The sequence below is a fragment of the Salvelinus sp. IW2-2015 genome, linkage group LG4q.1:29 (assembly GCF_002910315.2).
Source record: "Salvelinus sp. IW2-2015 linkage group LG4q.1:29, ASM291031v2, whole genome shotgun sequence".
Taxonomy (NCBI): domain Eukaryota; kingdom Metazoa; phylum Chordata; class Actinopteri; order Salmoniformes; family Salmonidae; genus Salvelinus; species Salvelinus sp. IW2-2015.
This window is the reverse complement of record NC_036842.1, coordinates 83,630,988-83,655,391: the sequence shown is the minus strand read 5'-3', so window position 1 is coordinate 83,655,391 and position 24,404 is coordinate 83,630,988. Positions and strand designations below refer to the sequence as shown.

General features: G+C 42.5%; 1 protein-coding gene across 1 annotated transcript in view; it reads left to right on the top strand.

Annotated features, from left to right (window-relative positions):
- The window catches only part of LOC111962665 (spondin-1-like), a 93,692-nt gene that overhangs the window by 67,810 nt on the left and 1,478 nt on the right, over window positions 1-24,404 (top strand). The window contains exons 12-15 of the mRNA XM_023985921.1: window positions 6,460-6,630; window positions 6,951-7,118; window positions 7,411-7,572; window positions 19,293-19,577. Coding sequence (XP_023841689.1) covers window positions 6,460-6,630; window positions 6,951-7,118; window positions 7,411-7,572; window positions 19,293-19,577 — 786 coding nt within the window. The remainder of the gene's footprint in view (window positions 1-6,459; window positions 6,631-6,950; window positions 7,119-7,410; window positions 7,573-19,292; window positions 19,578-24,404) is intronic.

Below are 24,404 nucleotides of genomic sequence, written 5' to 3'. Positions count from 1 at the left end.
CCGGGTCGATGAAGACGGCTGCACAGTACTGTCTTTTATCGATGGCGGTTATGATATCGTTTTTTAAAATCCTTTATTTAACTAGGCAAGTCAGTTAAGAACACATTTTTATTTACAATGATGGCCTAGGAACAGTGGGTTAACTGCCTTGTTCAGGGGCAGAACAACAGATTTTTATCTTGTCAGCTCGGGGGATTCGATCTAGCAACCTTTCGGTTACTGGCCCAACTCTCTAACCACTAGGCTACCTGCTGTTTAGGACCTTGAGCGTGGCTGAGGTGCACCCATTACCAGCTCGGAAACCAGATTGCATAGTGGAGAAGGAATGGTCGGTGATCTGTTTGTTAACTTGGCTTTCGAAGGTTTTAGAAAGTCAGGGCAGGATGGATAAAGGTCTATAACAATTTGGGTCTAGAGTGTCACCCCCTCTAAAGAGGGGGGTGACCGCAGCAGCTTTCCAATCTTTGGGGATCTCAGACGATACGAAAGAGAGGTTGACTAGGCTAGTAATAGGGGTTGCAACAATTTTGGCGGATAATTTTAGAAAGAGAGGGTCCAGATTGTCTAGCCCAGCTGATTTGTAGGGATCCACTATTGTTTTCACTATATATTTTACCTCTTGGGGATGTCATTCGAAAACATAATGTTAACTTTCACTGCTATGCGGATGACACACAGCTGTCCATTTCAATGAAACATGGTGAAGCCCCAAAATTGCCCTCGCTAGAAGCCTGTGTTTCAGACATAAGGAAGTAGATGGCTGAAAACGTTCTACTTTTAAACTCGGACAAAACAGAGATGCTTGTTCTAGGTCCCAAGAAACAAAGAGATCTTCTGTTAAATCTGACAATTAATCTTGATGGTTGTAAAGTCGTCTCAAATAAAACTGTGAAGGACCTCGGCGTTACTCTGGACCCTGATCTCTCTTTTGACGAACATATCAAGACTGTTTCAAGGACAGCTTTTTTCCATCTACGTAACATTGCAAAAATCAGAAATGTTCTGAAAAATTAATCCATGCTTTTGTTACTTCTAGGTTAGACTACTGCAATGCTCTACTTTCCGGCTACCCGGATAAAGCACTAAATAAACTTCAGTTAGTGCTAAATACGGCTGCTAGAATCCTGACTAGAACCAAGAAATTTGATCATATTACTCCAGTGCTAGCTTCCCTACACTGGCTTCCTGTTAAGGCAAGGGCTGATTTCAAGGTTTTACTGTTAACCTATAAAGCGTTACATGGGCTTGCTCCTACCTATCTTTCCGAGTTGGTCCTGCCGTACATACCTACACGTACGCTACGGTCACAAGACGCAGGCCTCCTAATTGTCCCTAGATTTTCTAAGCAAACAGCTGGAGGCAGGGCTTTCTCCTATAGATCTCAATTTTTATGGAATGGTCTGCCTACCCATGTGAGAGACGCAGACTCGGTCTAGACCTTTAAGTCTTTACTGAAGACTTATCTCTTCAGTAGGTCATATGATTGAGTGTAGTCTGGCCCAGGAGTGTGAAGGTGAACGGAAAGGCTCTGGAGCAACAAACCGCCCTTGCTGTCTCTGCCTGGCCGGTTCCCCTCTCTCCACTGGGATTCTCTGCCTCTAACCCTATTACAGGGGCTGAGTCACTGGCTTACTGGTGCTCTTTCATGCCGTCCCTAGGAGGGGTACGTCACTTGAGTGGGTTGAGTTACTGACGTGATCTTCCTGTCTGGGTTGGCGCCCCCCCTTGGTTTGTGCTGTGGTGGAGATCTTTGTGGGCTATACTCGGCCTTGTCTCAGGATTGTAAGTTGGTGGTTGAAGGTATATCCTCTAGTGGTGCGGGGGCTGTGCTTTAGCAAAGTGGGTGGGGTTATATCCTTCCTATTTGGCCCTGTCCGGGGGTATCATCGGATGGGGCCACAGTGTCTCCTGACCCTCCTGTCTCAGCCTCCAGTATTTATGCTGCAGTAGTTTATGTGTCGGGGGCTAGGGGTCAGTTGGTTATATCTGGAGAACTTCTCCTGTCTTATCCGGTGTCCTGTATGAATTTAAGTATGCTCTCTCTAATTCTCTCCTTCTCTCTTTTCTTCTCTCTCTCGGAGGACCTGAGCCCTAGGACCATGCGTCAGGACTACCGGGCATGATGACTCCTTGCTGTCCCCAGTCCACCTGGCCTTGCTGCTGTTCCAGTTTCAACTGTTCTGCCCGCGGCTATGGAACCCTGACCTGTCACCGGACGTGCTACCTGTCCAGACCTGCTGTTTTCAACTCTCTAGAGACCGCAGGAGCGGTAGAGATACTCTTAATGATCGGCTATGAAAAGCCAACTGACATTTACTCCTGATTATTATTTGACCATGCTGGTCATTATGAACATTTGAACATCTTGGCCATGTTCTGTTATAATCTCCACCCGGCACAGCCAGAAGAGGACTGGCCACCCCTCATAGCCTGGTTCCTCTCTAGGTTTCTTCCTAGGTTTTGGCCTTTCTAGGGAGTTTTTCCTAGCCACCGTGCTTCTACACCTGCATTGTTTGCTGTTTGGGGTTTCTGTACAGCACTTCGAGATATTACGCTTGATGTACGAAGGGCTATATAAAATAAACTTGATTTGATCCAGAATTTACAGCTCTTTCAGAACATCAGCTGTCTGGATTTGGGTGAAGGAGAAGCGGGGGGGGGGGGTATTGGGCAAGTTACTGCAGATGTTGGCCGGGGTAGGGGTAGCCAGGTGGAATGCATGGCCAGCCGTAGAAAAATGCTTATTGAAATGATTGATTATCGTAGTTTAATCGTTGGTGACATTGTTTCCTACCCTCACATATCCATGTGCAATCAGACTGGACTTAGACCTAACATGGGAGCCGTGTTCATGAGAACAGGAATTAGGGTTGAGATGTGGTGTCATGCTCCTCCTCCAACTTCTTAGCCATGCACAAGGAAATAGGTCTTTATCAATAAAACATCACAATAAGGGGCAGAGTGTTCGATTAGCCTGCTGATGGGCAAGGACCCCTGCTCTGCTAAAATCATTTACAACTGTGTGCCTTTTTCAAGGGATTGTTAAATAAACGTTAACTATTTGGTTGTAATATCATCACCTCAGCACATTTAGCAGAGTTATACAGCAGGTAACTAACTGCATGCTTTTCATGATCAGTAAAAATATGTTGATCATATAATTTTTAGCCTCACGATATCTCTAAATATTGGCCACCAATAATTGGATATTTGAGTGATATAAAATCAAAGTGAACTATACCTGAGAAGTATGAGTGGTTTAGGTTGATTTCTCATCCTTTCTGGGCTCAGCCTGTTAAGCAGCAGAAGGACACATTTGCGGATGAACTGTTACATGATAATGTTTACATTGCAAGCTACCGGTAGAACAGTTGGCTAAACATATAGGCTAGTGGTACATTTAATTCATGTACTTTCTTCTCCAACCAATGTAAGCCTGCCCAGAAAAGTTAGCTAACATCCCCTTTTCAACATTGTTTTTAAAAGTGTTTAATCATGATTGCTGCTAACAGACATGGTTACATTGATTGATGGATCACGTCAAATTGACTAGCTAGCTAATAACAAGCTAACTTTCAGGGGATAAACTAGATGGCTATATCCAAATATTGTTTCATTTGCTTGCCATCTAGTGGTAATGACAGTATTCCGACTGATAACTTTACCAGGACGAGGACTTGAAGCAAGCTAAATGACACATAGCTAGCTACATGCCAAATGGATAGGCTACCCTCACGTATCTGAAATTACATGATCAATTGATGTTTACTGATCATGAAAAGCAAGCAGTTACTTGCTGTATAACTCTGATGATGCTCTGATGATGACTATGCTCTTCAAGAGGTGATGATATTGAAACCAAATAGTTAAAACATTTATTTAACAATCCCTTGATAACGGCACGTAGTTGTCAATGGTTTCAGTGGAGCTGGGGGTCTCCGTACCCTCCAGCAGTCAAATCGAACGCTCTGCACCGTATTATTGATAACGCCCTATATGGTGTTGGCATTGTTTTCCCTTTCACGGTTTACGTGCTACCGAAGATGCATAATTAACACTGTTTTGTCCTTGGCATTCAAACACAAGAAGCAAAGCTGGGACTTTGGAGTCTCATCAACTGCCGTAACCGGGTAGAGATCAAAACACATATGATTTTCAACAAACACTTCTTCCTCCAGTAAACAAGGGAGGTCTGAAGGCTGTTCAATTCAGTCAGATTGGCATTAACTTTCTCTATCAGGAAGTAACTGACTCATTTGTCTAATTCTCATCAAAGTTGTCAATTAGGACCACTCTTCTTAACTTCTTTGATATAGGGGGCAGCATTTTCACTTTTGGAGGAATTGCGTGCGCATAGTGAACTGCCTCCTACTCTGTCCCAGATGCTAATATATGCATAGTATTAATTACTATTGGATATAAAACACTCTGACGTTTCTAAAACTGTTTGAATGATGTCTGTGAGTATAACAGAACTCATATGGCAGGCAAAAACCTGAGAAATAATCCAAACAGGAAGTGAGAATTCTGAGACTGGTCAACGTTCAACTCATCGCCTATTCAATTCCCTGTAAGATATGGATTTGTTTGCACTTCCTACGCCTTCCACTAGATGTCAACAGTCTGTAGAATGTGGAATGAAGCTTATGCTGTGTTGTGGGGCCGGATGAGAGGGGAATGAGTCAGTGGTCTGGCAGATTGCCAGTTCCTGGTCACGCGCTTTCCTCATGATATCGCCTTGCGTTCCATAACTTCTACAGAYACGRAGGAATGCTCCGGTTRGAAYRTTATTGGATATATATGATAACAACATCCTGAAGATTGATTCTCTACTTAGTTTGACCAGTTTATTCGACCTGTTATATAACTTTTTGAAGTTTTCGTCCGAGTTYGCCTGCATYTGYGCGAGCGTTTGGACATGTGCACTAAACATGCTAGCAAAAGTAGCTACTTAGACATAAGTAATGGACATGATCGAACAAAACAACGATTTATTGTGGAACTAGGATTCCTGGGAGTGCATTCTGATGAAGATGATCAAAGGTAAGGGAATATTTATGATGTAATTTCGTATTTCTGTTGACTCCAACATGGCGGAGATATTTTGTTATTTTTGAGCGCCGTCTCAGATTATTGCATGGTGTGCTTTTTACGTAAAGTTTTTTTTAAATCTGACACAGCGGTTGCATTAAGAACAAGTGTATCTTTAATTATATGTAAAACATGTATCTTTCATCAAAGGTATGATGAGTATTTCTGTTATTTGACGTGGCTCTCTGCAATTTCTACGGATATTTTGGAAGCATTTCTGAACATGGCGCCAATGTAAACCGAGATTTGTGGATATACATATGCACATTATCGAACAAAACATAAATGTATTGTGTAACATGATGTCCTATGAGTGTCATCTGATGAAGATCATCAAAGGTTAGTGATTCATTTTATCTCTATTTCTGCTTTTTGTGACTACTATCTTTGGCTGGGAAAATGGCTGGGTTTTTCTGTGGCTATGTACTGAGCTAACATAATCGTTTGGTGTGCTTTCGCCTTAAATCCTTTTTGAAATCAATGTGTAGCTTTAATTTGGTGTCTTTCATGTGGGATTTCATGAAAGATTGATTTTTATAGTAATATATTTGAATTTGGCGCGCTACATTTTTTCTGGCTTTTGGCCAAGTGGGACGCTACCATCCCACATATCGCAGAGAAGTTAAAATCACATGATCAGTCATGCAGAGGTGTCTCTCTCTCTCTTTCTCCTTCGCCCCTACTTCCTACTATCTTTCTCTCTCCTACCTCCATTAATCTCTCTCGGGGCCCCAAATCTCAGCTTTGTCAGAGCTTGATGTGTGGGTTTGAATTGTTCAAGGCTGTCTTTTCGCTCTACTGCACACTATTGATTAATAATACTGGCATTGCAAGCTTTTCCTCCTTGCACGTTACTCCTTTGTTTTCATTTATCGCTCCGTCAACAGCCCGTCGTTGATTGATATTCCAGAAGCTGGCCAGGGCCCCTGGGGGCCTCATCGGGGCCACATTTGTTTACAGCTCTTATTAATGATTCACTTAGTTCTGCTTTATTAAGCTACACTCACCGCTGCTCCCAATCTGCAGCCAAGCAGTGGGATGGACCAGACGAGAGAGAAATCCATGTTAAAGTTCCCGAAAGTTCATCCATCCTCTCTGAAAACAAATCTATTTACAAACTCTGTTCCCAGATAATTGAAGAGAGCAGAGTGAATAATTTATGTTGGGTGTGTTACTTGTTACCAGATGAAGGGCGGTGGAATTCAGGTGTCAGCTAGTAGTGATGTTTGTATGACTTGTCAATGACCCTGCTCATCTTTGCTAGCCTGGTTAAACCAGACTGAACCCTGCACTCACCATGACACAATGGTGATCACAGAGTTCAGTCTGGTTGAACCAGGCTATGCCCTTGCCTCTTGTTGTTCCCAGAAGTGTCTACCTGTATGATGTCAGAGTGGATCAGCTGGTCTCCATGCAGTGAGTCCTGTGGGATGGGGATGAGGTATCGGGAGCGCTACATCAAACAGTTCCCCGAGGATGGATCCGTCTGCTCTCTGAACACTGAGGAGACAGAAAAGTGTGTGGTCAACGACGACTGCTGTGAGTCTCAGTGAAACATGGAGATTATCCAAATTGTGACATCAGGATCATGTTGTGGGTTCAGGCGTTTTGTGTTAAAGACTAAAAGATGATGTTTTGTCTATAATATGATGACATATAGTTAAAATAATCTAAAGTAGGACATGAAAACAACCACAAATCCTATGTTGAAAAGCTGCTATATGCCACCAGGCTTAATATTCAGTCAGTGTGTTAGTGGAACATGGTTTCTCAAGTAAATGTTAACAGTAATCGCAAGCTGCTATAACAAAGTCCCATCCCTGTGGATGAGTGTATATCTGTCCATGTAAATCCATCAGCCCCCAGTAGCTGTGTGGTGACAGAGTGGGGCGAGTGGGATCCCTGCAGTACCACCTGTGGGCTGGGTATGAAGCGGCGTGAACGCATGGTGAAGATGCCCCCCTCAGACGGTTCCATGTGCAAGGCGGAGGTGGCAGAGGTGGAGAAGTGCATGATGCCTGAGTGCAGTGAGTAATTCCTCCAACACCCACTCAACAACTGCCTCAGCACTGTGACAGGCAGCCTTGTTCAGCCATCTGCCAAGGGGTCTTGTAGTTTGTACCTATCTAGATCCAACCGGCTAGATACACACTCAAATCGAGAGAGAATACATTCAAACAATAAGATCATTTCGAGTCCCTTCAGCTATGAAAAAACAGTAGCTGAAGATGGCGGAAATGAATGTTGAAACTATTGTTCTGAACAGCAGGGGACATTATTATGTATCATGTATTATGCCTGCTTGGTATATCCCTGCAGACACCATCCTGTGTATGCTGTCTCCGTGGTCGGACTGGAGCGTCTGTAGTGTAACGTGTGGGAAGGGCGTGAGGGCACGCCAGCGAATGCTCAAGTCTCCGGACCTAGGGGAGTGTACAGAGGAGCTGGAACAGGTGGAGCGGTGTATGCAGCCTGAGTGTCGTAAGTGTTATCATCAGATGTTGCCGTACTCTTTACCACTACCATCAACACTAAATCACAGTCTGGCCACTGGGAACTTAATGCATAATACTTTAAATTCATATGCTTTTTTAGCACTGTCATAGCTGGTCCCAGATATGTTTGTGCTGTATAGCTGACTCCTAGGGCTCTATTTGCAGCTGGCGTCAAGCCAGCGCAATTGTCAAACATACACTCGTTTGCAATATCGAACTGTTGAACCCTAACCCTCATCGCCAAACCCACTGGCTCCAGGTCATTTATAAGTCTTTGCTAGGTAAAGCCCCACCTTATCTCAGCTCACTGGTCACCATAGCAACACCCACCCGTAGCACCCAGCAGGTATACAGTGGGGAGAACAAGTATTTGATACACTGACAATTTTGCAGGTTTTCCTACTTACAAAGCATGTAGAGGTCTGTAATTTTTATCATAGGTACACTTCAACTGTGAGAGATGGAATCTAAAACAAAAATCCAGAAAATCACATTGTATGATTTTTAATTAATTAATTTGCATTTTATTGCATGACATAAGTATTTGATACATCAAAACAGAGAATGAGATGTATCTGGTACAGAAACCTTTAGTTTGCAATTACAGAGATCATACGTTTCCTGTAGTTCTTGACCAGGTTTGCACACACTGCAGCAGGGATTTTGGCCCACTCCTCCATACAGACCTTCTCCAGATCCTTCAGGTTTCGGGGCTGTCGCTGGCAATACGGACTTTCGCTCCCTCCAAAGATTTTCTATTGGGTTCAGGTCTGGAGACTGGCTAGGCCACTCCAGGACCTTGAGATGCTTCTTACGGAGCCACTCCTTAGTTGCCCTGGCTGTGTGTTTCGGGTCGTTGTCATGCTGGAAGACCCAGCCACGACCCATCTTCAATGCTCTTACTGAGGGAAGGAGGTTGTTGGTCAAGATCTCGCGATACATGGCCCATCCATCCTCCCTTCAATACGGTGCAGTCGTCCTGTCCCCTTTGCAGAAAAGCATCCCCAAGAATGATGTTTCCACCTCCATGCTTCAGGTTGGGATGGTGTTCTTGGGGTTGTACTCATCCTTCTATTCCTCCAAACACGGCGAGTGGAGTTTAGAGCAAAAAGCTCTATTTTTGTCTCATCAGACCACATGACCTTCTCCCATTCCTCCTCTGGATCATCCGAATGGTCATTGGCAAACTTCAGACGGGCCTGGACATCGCTGGCTTGAGCAGGGGACCTTGCGTGCACTGCAGGATTTTAATCCATGACGGCGTAGTGTGTTACTAATGGTTTCTTTGAACTGGTCCCAGCTCTCTTCAGGTCATTGACCAGGTCCTGCCGTGTAGTTCTGGGCTGATCCCTCACATTCCTCATGATCATTGATGCCCCAGAGGTGAGATCTTGCATGGAGCCCCAGACCGAGGGTGATTGACCGTCATCTTGAACTTCTTCCATTTTCTAATAATTGTGCCAACAGTTGTTGCCTTCTCACCAAGCTGCTTGGCTATTGTCCTGTAGCCCATCCCAGCCTTGTACAGGTCTACAATTTATCCCTGATGTCCTTACAGCTCTCTGGTCTTGGCCATTGTGGAGAGGTTGGAGTCTGTTTGATTGAATGTGTGGACAGGTGTCTTTATAACAGGTAACGAGTTCAAACAGGTGCAGTTAATACAGGTAATGATTGGAGAACAGGGGGCTTCTTAAAGAAAAACTAACAGGTCTGTGAGAGCCGGAATTCTTACTGGTTGGTAGGTGATCAAATACTTATGTCATGCAATAAAATGCAAATTAATTACTTAAAAATCATACAATGTGATTTTCTGGATTTTTGTTTTAGATTCCGTCTCTCACAGTTGAAGTGTACCTATGATAAAAATGACAGACCTCTACATGCTTTGTAAGTAGGAAAACCTGCAAAATCGGCAGTGTATCAAATACTTGTTCTCCCCACTGTATTTCACTGGTCATCCCCAAAGCCAACACTTCCTTTGGCCACCTTTCCTTCTGGTTCTCTGCTGCCAATGACTGGAACGAATTGCAAAAATCACTGAAGCTGGATCTTATATCTCCCTCACTAACTTTAAGTATCAGCTGTCAGAGCAGCTTACCGATCACTGTACCTGTACACAGCCAATCTGTAAATAGCACACTCAACCACCTCATCCCATATTGTTATTTATCCTCTTGCTCTTTTGCACCCAGTATCTCTACTTGCACATCATCATCTGCACATCTATCACTCCAGTGTTAATGCTAAATTGTAATTATTTCGCCTTTTGGCCTATTTATTGTCTTACCTCCCTAATCTTCTACATTTGCAACACCGTAATAGATTTCTCTTGTGTTATTGACTGTACGTTTGTTATGTGTAACTCTGTGTTGTTTTTTGTCGCACTGCTTTGCTTTATCTTGGCCAGGTCGCAGTTGTAAATGAGAACTTGTTTCTCAACTGGCCTACCTGGTTAAATAAAGGTTAATAAAATTTATATAAATAAATAAATCCAACGCTCTTCTATTTTCAAATCTTATAATTGGTCATTTACCTGTCTTAAATGACTCGCTTGCATTGAGGTGGGAGGGGTGGCAATATCTGAGGTGTGTCCTTAACAATGTGCTTGCATCAAAATGCCAATTTCAGTTTGTGTTGGTGGGGATATTTAAACCAACCGAAAGCTAGTCTTAACCTGTCTAGCCCCGGGGTTCCGCTAGCGGAACTCCTCCACATAATAATAAAAATCTATCCCTGCTGTTGGGTCTAGTAGTAGCTCCACTATGCCCTATGATAGGCTAGTTGTAATTCTGACATATTGTTTATACTTTTCAGCGCGAAATTCAAAAAATATTTTGAGAAATATTTACTTTCACACATTAACAAGTCCAATACAGCAAATGAAAGATAAACATCTTGTGAATCCAGTCAACATGTCCGATTTTTAAAATGTTTTACAGCGAAAACACCACGTATATTTTGTTTAGCTCACCACCAAATACAAAAAAGCACAGACATTTTTCACAGCACAGGTAGCATGCACAAAACAACACAAACTAACCAAGAACCAACCAACTAACCAAGAAACAACTTCATCAGATGACAGTCTTATAACATGTTACACAATAAATCTATGTTTTGTTCGAAAAATGTGCATATTTGAGCTATAAATCAGTTTTACATTGCAGCTACCATCACAGCTACGTCACAAATAGCACCGAAGCAGCCAGGTAATACAGACACCAACGTGAAATACCTAATACTCATCATAAACATTTCTGAAATACATGGTGTACAGCAAATGAAAGAGAAGCATCTTGTGAATCCAGCCAATATTTCCGATTTCTTAAGTGTTTACAGCGAAAACACAATATAGCATTATATTAGCTTACCACAATAGCCAGAAACACAAGCCATTATCCAGCAGCAAAAGTTACCGATCGTAACAAACCAGCAAAAGATCTATAATTTTTGACTAACCTTGATAAGCTTCATCAGATGACAGTCCTATAACATCAGGTTATACATACACTTATGTGTTGTTCGAAATGTGCATATTTAGAGCTGAAATCAGTGGTTATACATTGTGTAACGTAGCATCTTTTTCCCACAACGTCCGGATATTTTCTGACACTCACATATTCTGACCAAATAACTATTCATAAACATTACTAAAAAATACATGTTGTATAGGAAATGATGAAGATACACTATTCTTAATGCAATCGCCGTGTTAGAATTTCAAAATAACTTCATTACGACATGCAGTTTACGTTATGGCGAGAGAGTGCCAAAATCTGGGCGCAAACTATTAGTAAACATGTTCCGACAGATATGAAATAGCATCAAAATGGGTCCTACTTTTGTTGAGCTTCCATCAGAATGTTGTACAAGGGGTCCTTTGTCGGGAACAATCGTTGTTTGGTTTTAGAATGGCATTTTTCCCTTTCGAATGAGCAAGCAAAACTAGCTAAGTGGCGCTAAGCTCTCCTTCGTCACCAAACGCAAAGAACGCAACACGTCTAAACTCCCGAAAAAATTTCATAATCTAATAAAACTATATTGAAAAAACATACTTTACGATGATATCTTCACATTTATCAAATAAAATCAAAGCCGGAATATAAGACGTCTATAACGATTGCTTTTCAGAAGCCAATACTGGTGACCTTTATGCGCTTCCTGAACAAACAAATTCTGGGGTCATGTCATTCCAAGCTGTCTCTTTGCCCATAGAAAGAGATTGAACCCCATTTCACCTCTCACAGCTATTGACACCTAGTGGAAGGCGTATGAAGTGCATGTATAGTCATAAATCTCAAGCAAAATGATAGGGAGGGCCGGAACAGAGCCTCGATTTGAGATTTTTCACTTTCTGAAAGGAAGTTTGCTGCAAAATGAGTTCTGTTTTACTCACAGATATAATTAAATCGGTTTTAGAAACTTGAGAGTGTTTTCTATCCAATAGTAATAATAATATGCATATTGTACGAGCAAGAATAGAGTACGAGGCCGTTTAATTTGGGCACGATTTTCCCCAAAGTGTAAATAGCGCCCTCTATCCTCATTAAGCTGTAACGCGACGGTAGCACAGCCTATCCAGCTGTGACGCACAGTGCCATATGCACATGGAACAAGAGAGATGTGCTTTTTGTGCCTGTAAACCTCGTATTTAGAAACAAAACATGTTTTTTCCAATTTCGTTACATTTGATTAAAACCCCTCTTAATGACGGCAGTCTTTTTTGTCCAATACATCTACAAAGTAGACTATCAATACAGGGTTTGGCTCATGAGACCGATTTGAAATAAATATTAAATCACCACAGCTTTATTAAAAGATCAAGTTTGGCAGCAGCAAAACAGTGAGCGGACATCTCCTATTTATCCATGTAGACTTTACATTATTTTAGCCAGCTCCTGTTATTATTGTGGGATGTGCGTAAAAACCCTCCATGTAGGCTACAGTTGAAGTCGGAGGTTTACATACACTTAGTCAAATACATTTAAACTCAGTTTTTCACAATTCCTGACATTTAATCCTAGTAGAAATTCCGTCTTAGGTCAGTTAGGATCACCACTAAATTTTAAGAATTGAATGTCAGAATAATAGTCGAGATAATTATTTATTTCAGCTTTTATTTCTTTCATCACATTCCCAGTGGGTCAGATGTTTACATACACTCAATTAGTATTTGGTAGCATTGCCTTTAAATTGTTTAACTTGGGTCAAACTTTTCGGGTAGCCTTCCACAAGCTTCCCACAATAATTTGGTGAATTGGCCCATTCCTCCTGACAGAGCTGGTGTAACTGAGTCAGGTTTGTAGCCCTCCTTGCTCGCACACACTTTTTCAGTTCTGCCCAAAAATGTTCTATAGGATTGAGGTCAGGGCTTTGTGATGGCCACTCCATATCTTGACTTTGTTGTCCTTAAGCCATTTTGCCAGAATTTGGAAGTATGCTTGGGGTCATTGTCCATTTGGAAGACCCATTTGCGACCAAGCTTTAACTTCACTTCCTGACTGATGTCTTGAGATGTTGCTTCAATATATCCACATAATTTTCCTGCCTCATGATGCCATCTATTTTGTGAAGTGCACCAGTCCCTCCTGCAGCAAAGCACCCCCACAACACGATGCTGCATCCCGGTGCTTCACGGTTGGGATGGTGTTCTTCGGCTTGCAAGCCTCCCCCTTTTTCTTTCAAACATAACGATGGTCATTATGGCCAACAAGTTCTATTTTTTGTTAATCAGACCAGAGGATATTTCTCCAAAAAGTATCATCTATGTCCCATGTGGAGTTGCAAACCATAGTCTGGCTTTTATGGTGGTTTTGGAGCATTGGCTTCTTCCTTGCTGAGACGGCCTTTTGTGGATATAGATACTTTTGTACATGTTTCCTCCAGCATCTTCCCAAGGTCCTTTGCTGTTGTTCTGGGATTGATTTGCACTTTTTGCACCAAAGTACGTTCATCTCTAGGAGACAGAACGCGTCTCTTCCTGAGTGGTATGACGGCTGCGTGGTCCATGGTATTTATACTTGCATACTATTGTTTGTACAGATGAACGTGGTACCTTCAGGCGTTTGGGAATTGCTCCCAAGGATGAACCAGACTTGTGGAGGTCTACAAGTTTTTTTTCTGAGGTCTTGGCTGATTTCTTTAGATTTCCCATGATGTCAAGCAAAAGAGCACTGAGTTTGAAGGTAGGCCTTGAAATACATCCACAGGTACACCTCCAATTGACTCAAATGATGTCAATTATCCTATCAGAAGCTTCTTAAAGCATGACATCATTTTCTGGATTACAAGCTGTTTAAATGCACAGTCAACTTAGTGTATGTAAACTCCTGACCCACTGGAATTGTGATTCAGTGAATTATAAGTGAAATAATCTGTCTGGAAACAATTGTTCGAAAAAATTACTTGTGTCATGCACAAAGTAGATGTCCTAACCGACTTGCCAAAACTATAGTTTGTTAACAAGACATTTGTGGAGTGGTTGAAAAGCAAGTTTTAATGACTCGAACCTAAGTGTATGTAAACTTCCGACTTCAGCTGTATATGCCCATCATGGAATGAGAGATGAGATCATCTGATTACACTCATATTTAGAAACATTTACGTTATTTTCCTCTAACAATTGCTTGTTTTCCGTTTCATTTGATTAAAAACCCCTTACCCTACTATAACTACTGCTGGATCAACAGCAATGCATCTGGTGTCTTTCTTATCGTGGCCATGCACAAGTAGCCTATCATAAAAGGTTTTCTAAATGGTCTACTCGTGAGGCTTTTCCATTTTTCACAATTCACAAAGGCCTATCTCCAGTGCTCCATTCGGCTTGTATCCGTCCCCATTTCCAAAGAGAGCCTCTTGTCCAGTTACCAAAGACACGCTCCTCCAGACATAGGCTATTCAAAATGTACTGTCCTATAACGCCATATCAACGGTAGGCCTAGGCTATAGCTTTGAGAACATGCCTCACACATACAATACAATTTACGGGAGCCTAGTATTTTTTATATGAGGTGAAGTGCGAAGCGTAAAGGCCTAGAGGCTACTCATTGAAGCCAATTACAAATGTTGACTGTCAACACTCCCCAATTTATTTTTACTGTTGCTACCACTCGTTACTGTAGCAGCCTGTGCTATTTAATAAACTGTAGGATCAATCCACAATGGACTAAGAGGAGAATATTCCGTTCCCCTARCCAAGTTGGAGTTGATGGAAATGCAAAGATTGTCAATAACCAACAGAACTTGAGACACAAGCTTGCAGTATTAAGCCATGGAACCCCTTGATTGGTCAGTGCAGTGAGTGGGCAAGTCCTCATCACACCTAGAATTTGTTTATTCCATAGACATTATGCGGCATTCAAAACAACTGGGAACTCAGAAAAATACGAGGTCAAATCATGAAGTCAGTGATATTCAGGTCGTAAAGTCGGAGCTCAAGAAAGAGGCGGGAAAAATGTATTTTTCCAAGTTCCCAGATGTTTTGAACGCACTGAAGTCGGAAGTCAGAGATTTCCCAGTTCCCAGTTGTTTTGAACGCGTAATTAAAACAATCAGCGAAAGCACTGACATCATCCACTTAAATCCTATGGAAAACTCCCAATGGCACATGAAGCTGGAAGTATTTGAATTTGAAGCGCGTTGCTGAATTGGGCTGAATGTAGGCTGAATGGCACCAACAAATAGCTAAGGATCATGGTGAAAGTGGCCGTAACTAGCAAAGGATCATGGTCGATTTAGTCATTTTCGTCCTGCCTGAGAGAGTCAACCAACCGGGCCCGAGCCTCTTCGTAGCCTGCCATCCCGATATTGGTCTGTGTCAGCACATGGGCCTGTGTGATGACAAATGTAGTAGTCAGAATAGATCACTTTGTAGCGAACTTTAAACGTTTTCACAGTGGGGATCGAACTTAATCATAATAATCTAAATTTATTTTGTTTGACCTTTCTGGCGACTGCAATTTTCATAGGCTTGCTAGGGCAGACCATGGCTTTTGGCATTGATATGTCATGACTTCACACTCCAGACAGGACATTCGGGGTTTATTCATCAAAACCCAGCCATTTTGCGCCACAGACAGCTATTGTGCTCATAATAATGGCTGTGAAAATAGCAAAAATATTTTTCACAAACCCTTGGACCTATAGCACTACCTCTAACGCTTAGATTTACTATTACGTTAGGTTTGTTACAATAGAGCACCATATGGTTTGTTTAGCACAGGAGCTGACTATACAGCACAATCAGACCTGGGACCAGGCAAGCACTGTCTCTGGATTTCGTCACCTGATGAAAAAAATTTAACCGCGTTACAATGTCCCCTCACGCACACATTTCAGCAGCAAAGTAATTCCCAAACTCTGAAACATCACAGAGAGAAATTGAAAGTGAATTGACACAGGCACCCTATCTAGCTCTCTCCACTGATAGTTGGACCTCCAGAGCAACTCAAAGCTACCTCACTGTGACGGTTCACTATGTACTGGAAGCTACCTCACTGTGACGGTTCACTATGTACTGGAAGCTACCTCACTGTGACGGTTCACTATACTGGAAGCTACCTCACTGTGACGGTTCACTATGTACTGGAAGCTACCTCACTGTGACGGTTCACTATGTACTGGAACTACCTCACTGTGACGGTTCACTATGTACTGGAAGCTACCTCACTGTGACGGTTCACTATGTACTGAAGCTACCTCACTGTGACGGTTCACTATGTACTGGAAGCTACCTCACTGTGACGGTTCACTATGTACTGGAAGCTACCTCACTGTGACGGTTCACTATGTACTGGAAGCTACCTCACTGACGGTTCACTATGTACTGGAAGCTACCTCACTGTGACGTTCACTATGTACTGGAAGCTACCTCACTGTGACGGTTCACTATGTACTGGAAGCTACCTCACTGTGACGTTCACTATGTACTGGAAGCTACCTCACTGTGACGGTTCACTATGTACTGGAAGCTACCTCACTGTGACGGTTCACTATGTACTGGAAGCTACCTCACTGTGACGGTTCACTATGTACTGGATTGGGAGATGAAGAGCTACATGTTGTCAAAGATAAGAAGCACTTTTAATTTTTATGTTTTTCTCCCCTTGATTTCATACAGTAGAGACAGAAACCAGGCCTAGTCAGTCATGCTGCCATTTTTCTGAATGGAAAGTTTTATTTGTCTATAGACAAAATAAGAGTTCATTGTTTAATGTGTGATGTGATTCAATTTTTTTGTTAAATATAAAGATACCGAAACCGTACCATTACCATGGCCCACAACCATGATACATACCAAACCGTGGGCCCACTGTACCGTTGCATCCATACAAGTTATATTTGCATGATTTACATGATTCATCATTATCATTGGTTCCTGCACGTGACTAACCAATACCTCACGAGGCTTCTTCTCTCCAAGCTGAGACCTTGACAGTGAGATACCCCTTTCGGGTTCTCAGAGCAATGTTCTGGGCATACTGCAAAATTGCTAATACTGATAGTGAGGATTCTGTCCATGCACCATCAGTCAGTCACTTGCATGAACCCAATTGGTTATGAGAAAAGAAGCATGTATGCTAAACATACGATCTGTGTACAATCTGATACACATACTGATAAAAATGTTCCCTCACAATTGTATGGTTTAAAGAAATGATGAAAAAGAGGTGGCAAACAAGTCAGGCTGCTCAGCTGATTGGTTGAAATACTGTGAATTGAGAAATGTTGTGACTAAACTTAACAAAAATAGGAAATATTACCAAACAAAGATAAATGACATACAAAACAATAGAAAAAGACTGTGGATTACCTTAAATGTTATAATGGGCAGAAAGCCCAATTAATCTCCAGCGTTCATTGAAGTTAATGAGTTATTTATAACAAAATCTTTTGATATTGCCAATCATTTCAATGACTATTTCACTAGTAATGTGGAAAAACTCAGAAGTGAAATGACAACATTAAACATTAAAATAATGAAAGAGAATGATTGCTGTTTTACATTTGGTCAAGTTAGTGTGGGAGAGGGGATAAGCTAAGCCATCAGGTATAGACAACTTTGATGGGAAACTATTGAGAATGGTAGCAGACTGTATTGCCACCCCTATTTGCTATATCTTAACCAAAGCCTAAAGGAGTGTGTGTGTTGACAGGCGTGGGAGGAAGCTAAAGTAATTCCACTGTCTAAAAATACTAAAGCACCCTTTGCTGGCCTTAACAGCCGCCCAATCGGTTTGCTGTCTGTTCTTGGTAAACTGATGGAGAGGATTGTGTTTGAGCAAATACAATGCTATTTTTCAGAGAACAAGTTAACTACTGACTTTCAGCATGCATATAGAGAAGGGCACTCCATTTGTATTGCACTGACTCAGATGACTGATGATTGGTTAAAATAAATGGATAATAATAAGATAGTTGGAGCTGTATTGTTAGATTTCAGTGCAGCCTTTGATGTTATTGATCATGAATTGTTATTGAAAAAAGTAAATTGCTATGGCTTTACATGACCTCCCATCACATGGTTGGATAGTTTTTTATCCAATAGAACCTAAAGAGTGTTCTTCAATGGAAGCTTCTATAACATCAGATATGTACAGTGCGGTGTCCCTCAGGGCAGTTGCCTTAGGCCGTTACTCTTCTCTATTTTTACAAATGATTTGCCACTGGTCTTACACAAAGCGGTACCCCCTGTATTTAGCCACTATAACTATGTATGCTATTGATTTCACACTCTACATGTCAGCACCCAAAGCCAGTGAGCTCACTGAAATTCTAAATAAAGAGTTAGTCAGTATCAAAATGGGTGATTAATAATAAACTGGTCTTAAATATATCTTTCAAAACATTCTCTGAGACCTAAACCTCATTATCATGGTCAAGTCATATTGACAAAGTGGTTGTGAAGTTGGGGAGGGTTATGTCTGTTATAAAAACAAAAATCAACTGTACTAGTTATTCAGGCTCTGGGATTGTCCCATCTTGATTGCTGTCCAGTAATATGGTTAAGTGCAGCAAAGAAAGACCTAACAAAGCTGCAGCTTGCTCAAAACAGAGCAGCACGCCTTGCCCTTAACTGCACATATAGAACTAACATCAACAACATGCCAGTCTTTCCTGGTTGATGGTTGATGAGAGATTGACTGATTCTATTCTAGTTTTTATTTGAAATATTACTGTGCCGAAAATTCCAGATTTTCTGCATAATCAAATAATATTCAGCTCACCCATACATACCCCACAAGACATGCCACCAGGGGTCACTTCACAGTCCCCAAGCCCAAAACAAATTCACGGCAACCCACACTTTTATAGAGTACCATGATCTCATGGAACTCCCTTCCATCTCCAATTACTCAAACAAACAGCAAAATTACATTTAAAAAAAACACAGATTAAACAATAACTCATGGAATGGCGGGGACTATGAGGGGACACACACAAACACAAGCACACACACACTAACACACATTCTTTTTTGTTGTTGTAGTGTTTGTATATCGTTGTATTTTAAATGTGTGTGACTGTTCTTGTCTCAGTGTTTTGCTACTTATCATGTTTTGTGTTTTTTTGGACCCCAGGAAGAGTAGCTGCTACTTCTGCAAAAGCTAATGGCGATCCGAATAAACAAATAAATAAACAAATAAGGACAGATTCAGTCACTTACACTTCATTTCCCCCCCCCCCCCCCCCCCGATCTCTTCCCAGCTACGGACTGCATGGTGTCAGAGTGGACGGAGTGGTCCGAGTGTAATAAGTCCTGCGGGAGAGGCCACACCATCAGGACGCGCATGGTGAAGCTGGAGCCCCAGTTTGGAGGGGAGCCCTGCTCTGAGACGGTACAGAGGAAGAAGTGTAAGATCAGGAAGTGCAAACGGGGCTCCAGGGCCAGCGAGGAGAAGAAGAGACGGCGGGGGGGAGAGGTGGGCGGCGGGAAGGAGAAGAGAAGGGGAAAACAGCAAGGACGGGACGCAGCAGTGGAGGAACAGCCAGGTCAGTCATCATCATCACCTGTGTGGCATATATACTGTATATACACATTTTTTATCCTCATCATTATCACCTCTTTCATTTATATCATTGATACATGCTTTATCCACCACCTTGATGTATCCTTTATATCCCAAATATAGGGTTAAATAAATCGGGCTTGTCACTGACGATGATTTCCCAGTCACTCATTATTCATTTGGATTTCCCATAAGTCCTGCTGAGGTATTATTTGTATCTCAGAATGTAGATCAAATGAAATCAAATTTTATTTGTCACGTGCCGAATACCACAGGTGTAGATCTTAGCGTGAAATGCTTACTTACAAGCCCTTAACCAACAATGCAGAGTTAAGAAAAATAAGAGTTAAGAAAAATATTTACTAAATAAACAAAAGTTAAAAATAAAAGCGCAACAATAAAATAACAATAACGTGGCTATATACAGGGGGTACTGGTACAGAGTCAATGTGCGGGGGTACAGGTTAATCAAGGTAATTGAGGTAATATGTACATGTTGGTAGGGGTAAAGTGATTATGCATAGATAATAGATAATAAACAGTGAGTAGCAGCAGTGTATAAAAAGGGGGGAAGGGGGGGGGGTCAATGCAAATAGTCCAGGTAGCCATTTGATTAGCTGTTCAGTAGTCTTATAGCTTGGGGGTAGAAGCTGTTAAGAAGCCTTTTGGACCAAGACTTGGTGCTCTGGTACCACTTGCCGTGCGATAGCAAAAGGAACAGTCTATGACTAGGGTAGCTGTAGTCTTTGGCAATTTTAGGGCCTTCCTCTGACACCGCCTGGTATAGAGGTCCTGGATGGCAGGACGCTTGGCCCCAGTGATATACTGGATCATATGCACTACCCTCTGTAGCACCTTGCCGTCTGAGGCCGAGCAGTTGCCATACCAGGCGATGATGCAACCAGTCAGGATGCTCTCAATCGTGCAGCTGTAGAACTTTTTGAGGATCTGAGGACCCATGCCAAATCTTTTCAGTCTCCTGAGGGGGAATAGGTGTTGTCATGCCCTCTTCATGACTGTCTTGGTGTGTTTGGACCGTGATAATTTGTTGGTGATGTGGACACCAAGGAACTTGAAGCTCTCAACCTGCTCCACTACAGCCCTGTTGATGAGAATGGGGGCGTGCCCTGCCCTCCTTTYCATGTAGTCCACGATCATCTCCTTTGTTTTGACCACGTTGAGGGAGAGGTTGTGGGCCTGGCACCACACTTCCAGGTCTCTGACCCCCTCCCTATAGGCTGTCACATCGTTGTCGGTGATCAGGCCTATCACCATTGTGTCATTGGAAAACTTAATGATGGTGTTGGAGTCGAGCTTGGCCACACAGTCATGTGTGAACAGGGAGTACAGGAGGGGACTGAGCACACACCCCTGAGGGGCCCTCATGTTGAGAATCAGCGTGGCAGATGTGTTGTTGTCTACCCTTACCACCTGGGGGGCGGCCCGTCAGGAAGTTCAGGATCCAGTTGCAGAGGGAGGTGTTTAGTCATAGGGTAGCTTAGTGATGAATAGTCAATGAACAGCATTCTCACATAGGTGTACCTTTTGTCCAGGTGGGAAGGGGCAGTGTTGAGTGCAATAGAGATTGTGTCATCTGTGGATCTGTTGGGGCGGTATGCAAATTGGAGTGGGTCTCAGGTTTCTGGGATGATGGTGTTGATGTGAGCCATGACCTGCCTTTCAAAGCACTTCATGGCTACAGACGTGAGTGCTATGGGTCAGTAGTCATTTAGGCAGGTTACCTTGGTGTTCTTGGGCACAGGGACTATGGTGGTAAGCTTGAAACATGTACAGTGCCTTGCAAAAGTATTCATCCCCCCTTGGCGTTTTTCCTATTTTGTTGCATTAAAACCTGTAATTTAAATTGATTTTTATTTGGATTTCATGTAATGGACATACAACAAATTGTCCAAATTGGTGAAGTGAAATTTTAAAAATGATTTGTTTCAAACAATTTGAAAAAATAAAATAAAATGAAAAGTGGTGTGTGCATATGTATTTACCCACTTTGCTATGAAGCCCCTAAATAAGATCTGGTGCAACCAATTACCTTCAGAAGTCACATAATTAGTTAAAGTCCACCTGTGTGCAATCTAAGTGTCACATGATCTGTCACATGATCTCAGTATATATACACCTGTTCTGAAAGGCCCCAGAGTCTGCAACGCCACTAAGCTCTCCAAACAGATCAGGGACAAAGTTGTGGAGATGTACAGATCAGGGTTGGGTTATAAAAATATTCCAAAACTTTGAACATCCCACGGAGCACCATTAAATCCAGTATTAAATTTTTTTAAGAATATGGCACCACAACAAACCTGCCAAGAGAGGGCCTCCCACCAAAACTCACAGACCAGGCAAGGAGGGCATTAATCAGAGAGGCAACAAAGAGACCAAAGATAACCATTAAGTAGCTGCAAAGCTCCACAGCAGAGATTGGAGTATCTGTCCAAAGGACCACTTTAAGCCATACGCTCCACAGAGCTGGGCTTTACAGAAGAGTGGCCAGAAAAAAGCCATTGCTTAAAGAAAAAAATAAGCATACATGTTTGGTGTTCGCCAAAAGGCATGTGAGAGACTCCCCAAACATATGGAAGAAGGTACTCTGGTCAGATGGGACAAAAATTTAGCTTTTTGGCCATCAAGGAACATGCTATGTCTGGCGCAAACCCAACATCTCTCACCACCCGGAGAACATCATCCCCACAGTGAAGCATGGTGGTGGCAGCATCAAGCTGTGGGGATGTTTTTCATCGGCAGGGACTGGGAAACTGGTCAGAATTGAAGGAATGATGGATGGTGCTAAATACAGAGAAATTCTTGAGGGAAACCTGTTTCAGTATTCCAGAGATTTGAGACTGGGACAGAGGTTCACCTTCCAGCAGCAATGACCCTAAGCATACTGCGAAAGCAACACTTGAGTKGTTTAAGGGGAAACATTTAAATGTCTTGGAATGGCCTAGTCAAAGCCCAGACCTCAATCCAATCCAGAATCTGTGGTATGACTTAAAGATTGCTGTACACCAGCGGAACCCATCCAACTTGAAGGAGCTGAAGCAGTTTTGCCTTGAAGAATGGAAATCCAAGTGGCTAGATGTGCCAAGCTTATAGCGACATACCCCAAGAGACTTGCAGCTGTAATTGCTGCAAAAGGTGGCTCTACAAAGTATTGATTTTGGGGGGGTGAATAGTTATATGCAAGTTTTCATTTTTCTTTGTCTTATTTCTTGTTTGTTTCACAAAAAAAATTATTTTGCATCTTCAAAGTGGTAGGCATGTTGTATGAATCAAATGATACAAACCCCCCCAAAATCGATTTTAATTCCAGGTTATAAGGCAACAAAATAGGAAAAATGCCAAGGGGGGTCAATACTTTCGCAAGTCACTGTAGGTATTACAGACTCAACCTGCCAGGGACAGGTTGAAAATGTCAGTGAAGACACTTGCCAGTTGGTCAGCGCATGCTCGTAGTACGTGTCCTGGTAATCCATCAGGCCATGTGGCCTTGTGAATGCTGACCTGTTTAAAGGTCTTACCCACATTGGCTACGTCGAGCGTGATCACACAGTCGTCCGGCACAGCTGGTGCTCTCATTCATGCTTCAGTGTTGCTTGCCTTGAAGCACGCATAGAAGTTATTTAGCTCATCTGGTAGACTTGTGTCACTGGGCAGCTCGCGTCTGGTCTTCCCTTTGTAGTACGTAATAGTTTGCAAGCCCTGCCACATCCGACGAGCATCGGAGCCGGTGTAGTAGGATTTAATCTTAGTCCTGTATTTACGCTTTGCCCGTTTGATGGTTTGTCTGAGAGCATAGCGGAATATCTTATAAGCGGGTTGGAGTTCCGCTCCTTGAAAGCGGCAGCTCTACCCTTTAGCTCAGTTCGGACATTCCTCATGTCAAATTTCTCATGCAGCCCACTCTTAATCCATCCGCCCAAGTCCTGAGATGATCATTGCTGCCCCCTCCCTTCCTGCCTGGCTGGCTGTGTTAGAGCGGCTACACTCAGTGCTGATCAGCCCTGTCAGGTTGATAAAGTGACTGGGCCTGCTCACAGATGGCCGTCATGATGCTCCCAGCAGGTAGAGGCAGAGCAGTCAGGGTGGGCTTTGGACTGTTGCCTCCCCGCAGAGACAGGTTTCTTTAACCCGTGGCTAATGAGCTGGTGACGGTGACAAATACCCCCACAGATCTGTCTGGGGCTGGGAAGAATACCCCTCCACCACCACAACCCACACCACCCACCATTCATCATCACTAAAAAAGGGCGGTAGGGAGCGGACCGGGACTCCATGCTCTCTGGAGCGTGGATGATTGTTCAGTCTAATGTAAGGCTAAGAATGATTGGTCATGAAATTAAGGCTTGGACATTGCACATTTGATATGTCTCACTTGTGCTTGCTCACATGAATGAATATGTCATAATCAAGTAAAATATTTGGTGCATGATTGATTTGGCTGACTAAGTAAAGCCACCTGAAACCCCAACCTGGTCTCAGAGCATTTTGTATTATTCTGTATGTTATTCTGAGACACTACATTTAATATGAAATGTTACATTTGGTATTGTTACATTTGGTATGGTTAATTAAGGTAAAAACTAAAGGAGGGTGGTTGGTCAGGGTAGAGGTGTAGGCGTATAACCCAGACATCTAGTAACCCAAAGGTTGCGAATTCCAATCGCATCACGGACAAGTTTAGCATTTTAGCTAATTCGCATACCTTTCTACTACTTACTACTTTTTAGCTACTTTTCAAATAATTAGCATGTTAGCTAACCCTTCCCCTAACCCTAACCTTAACTCAGTCTTA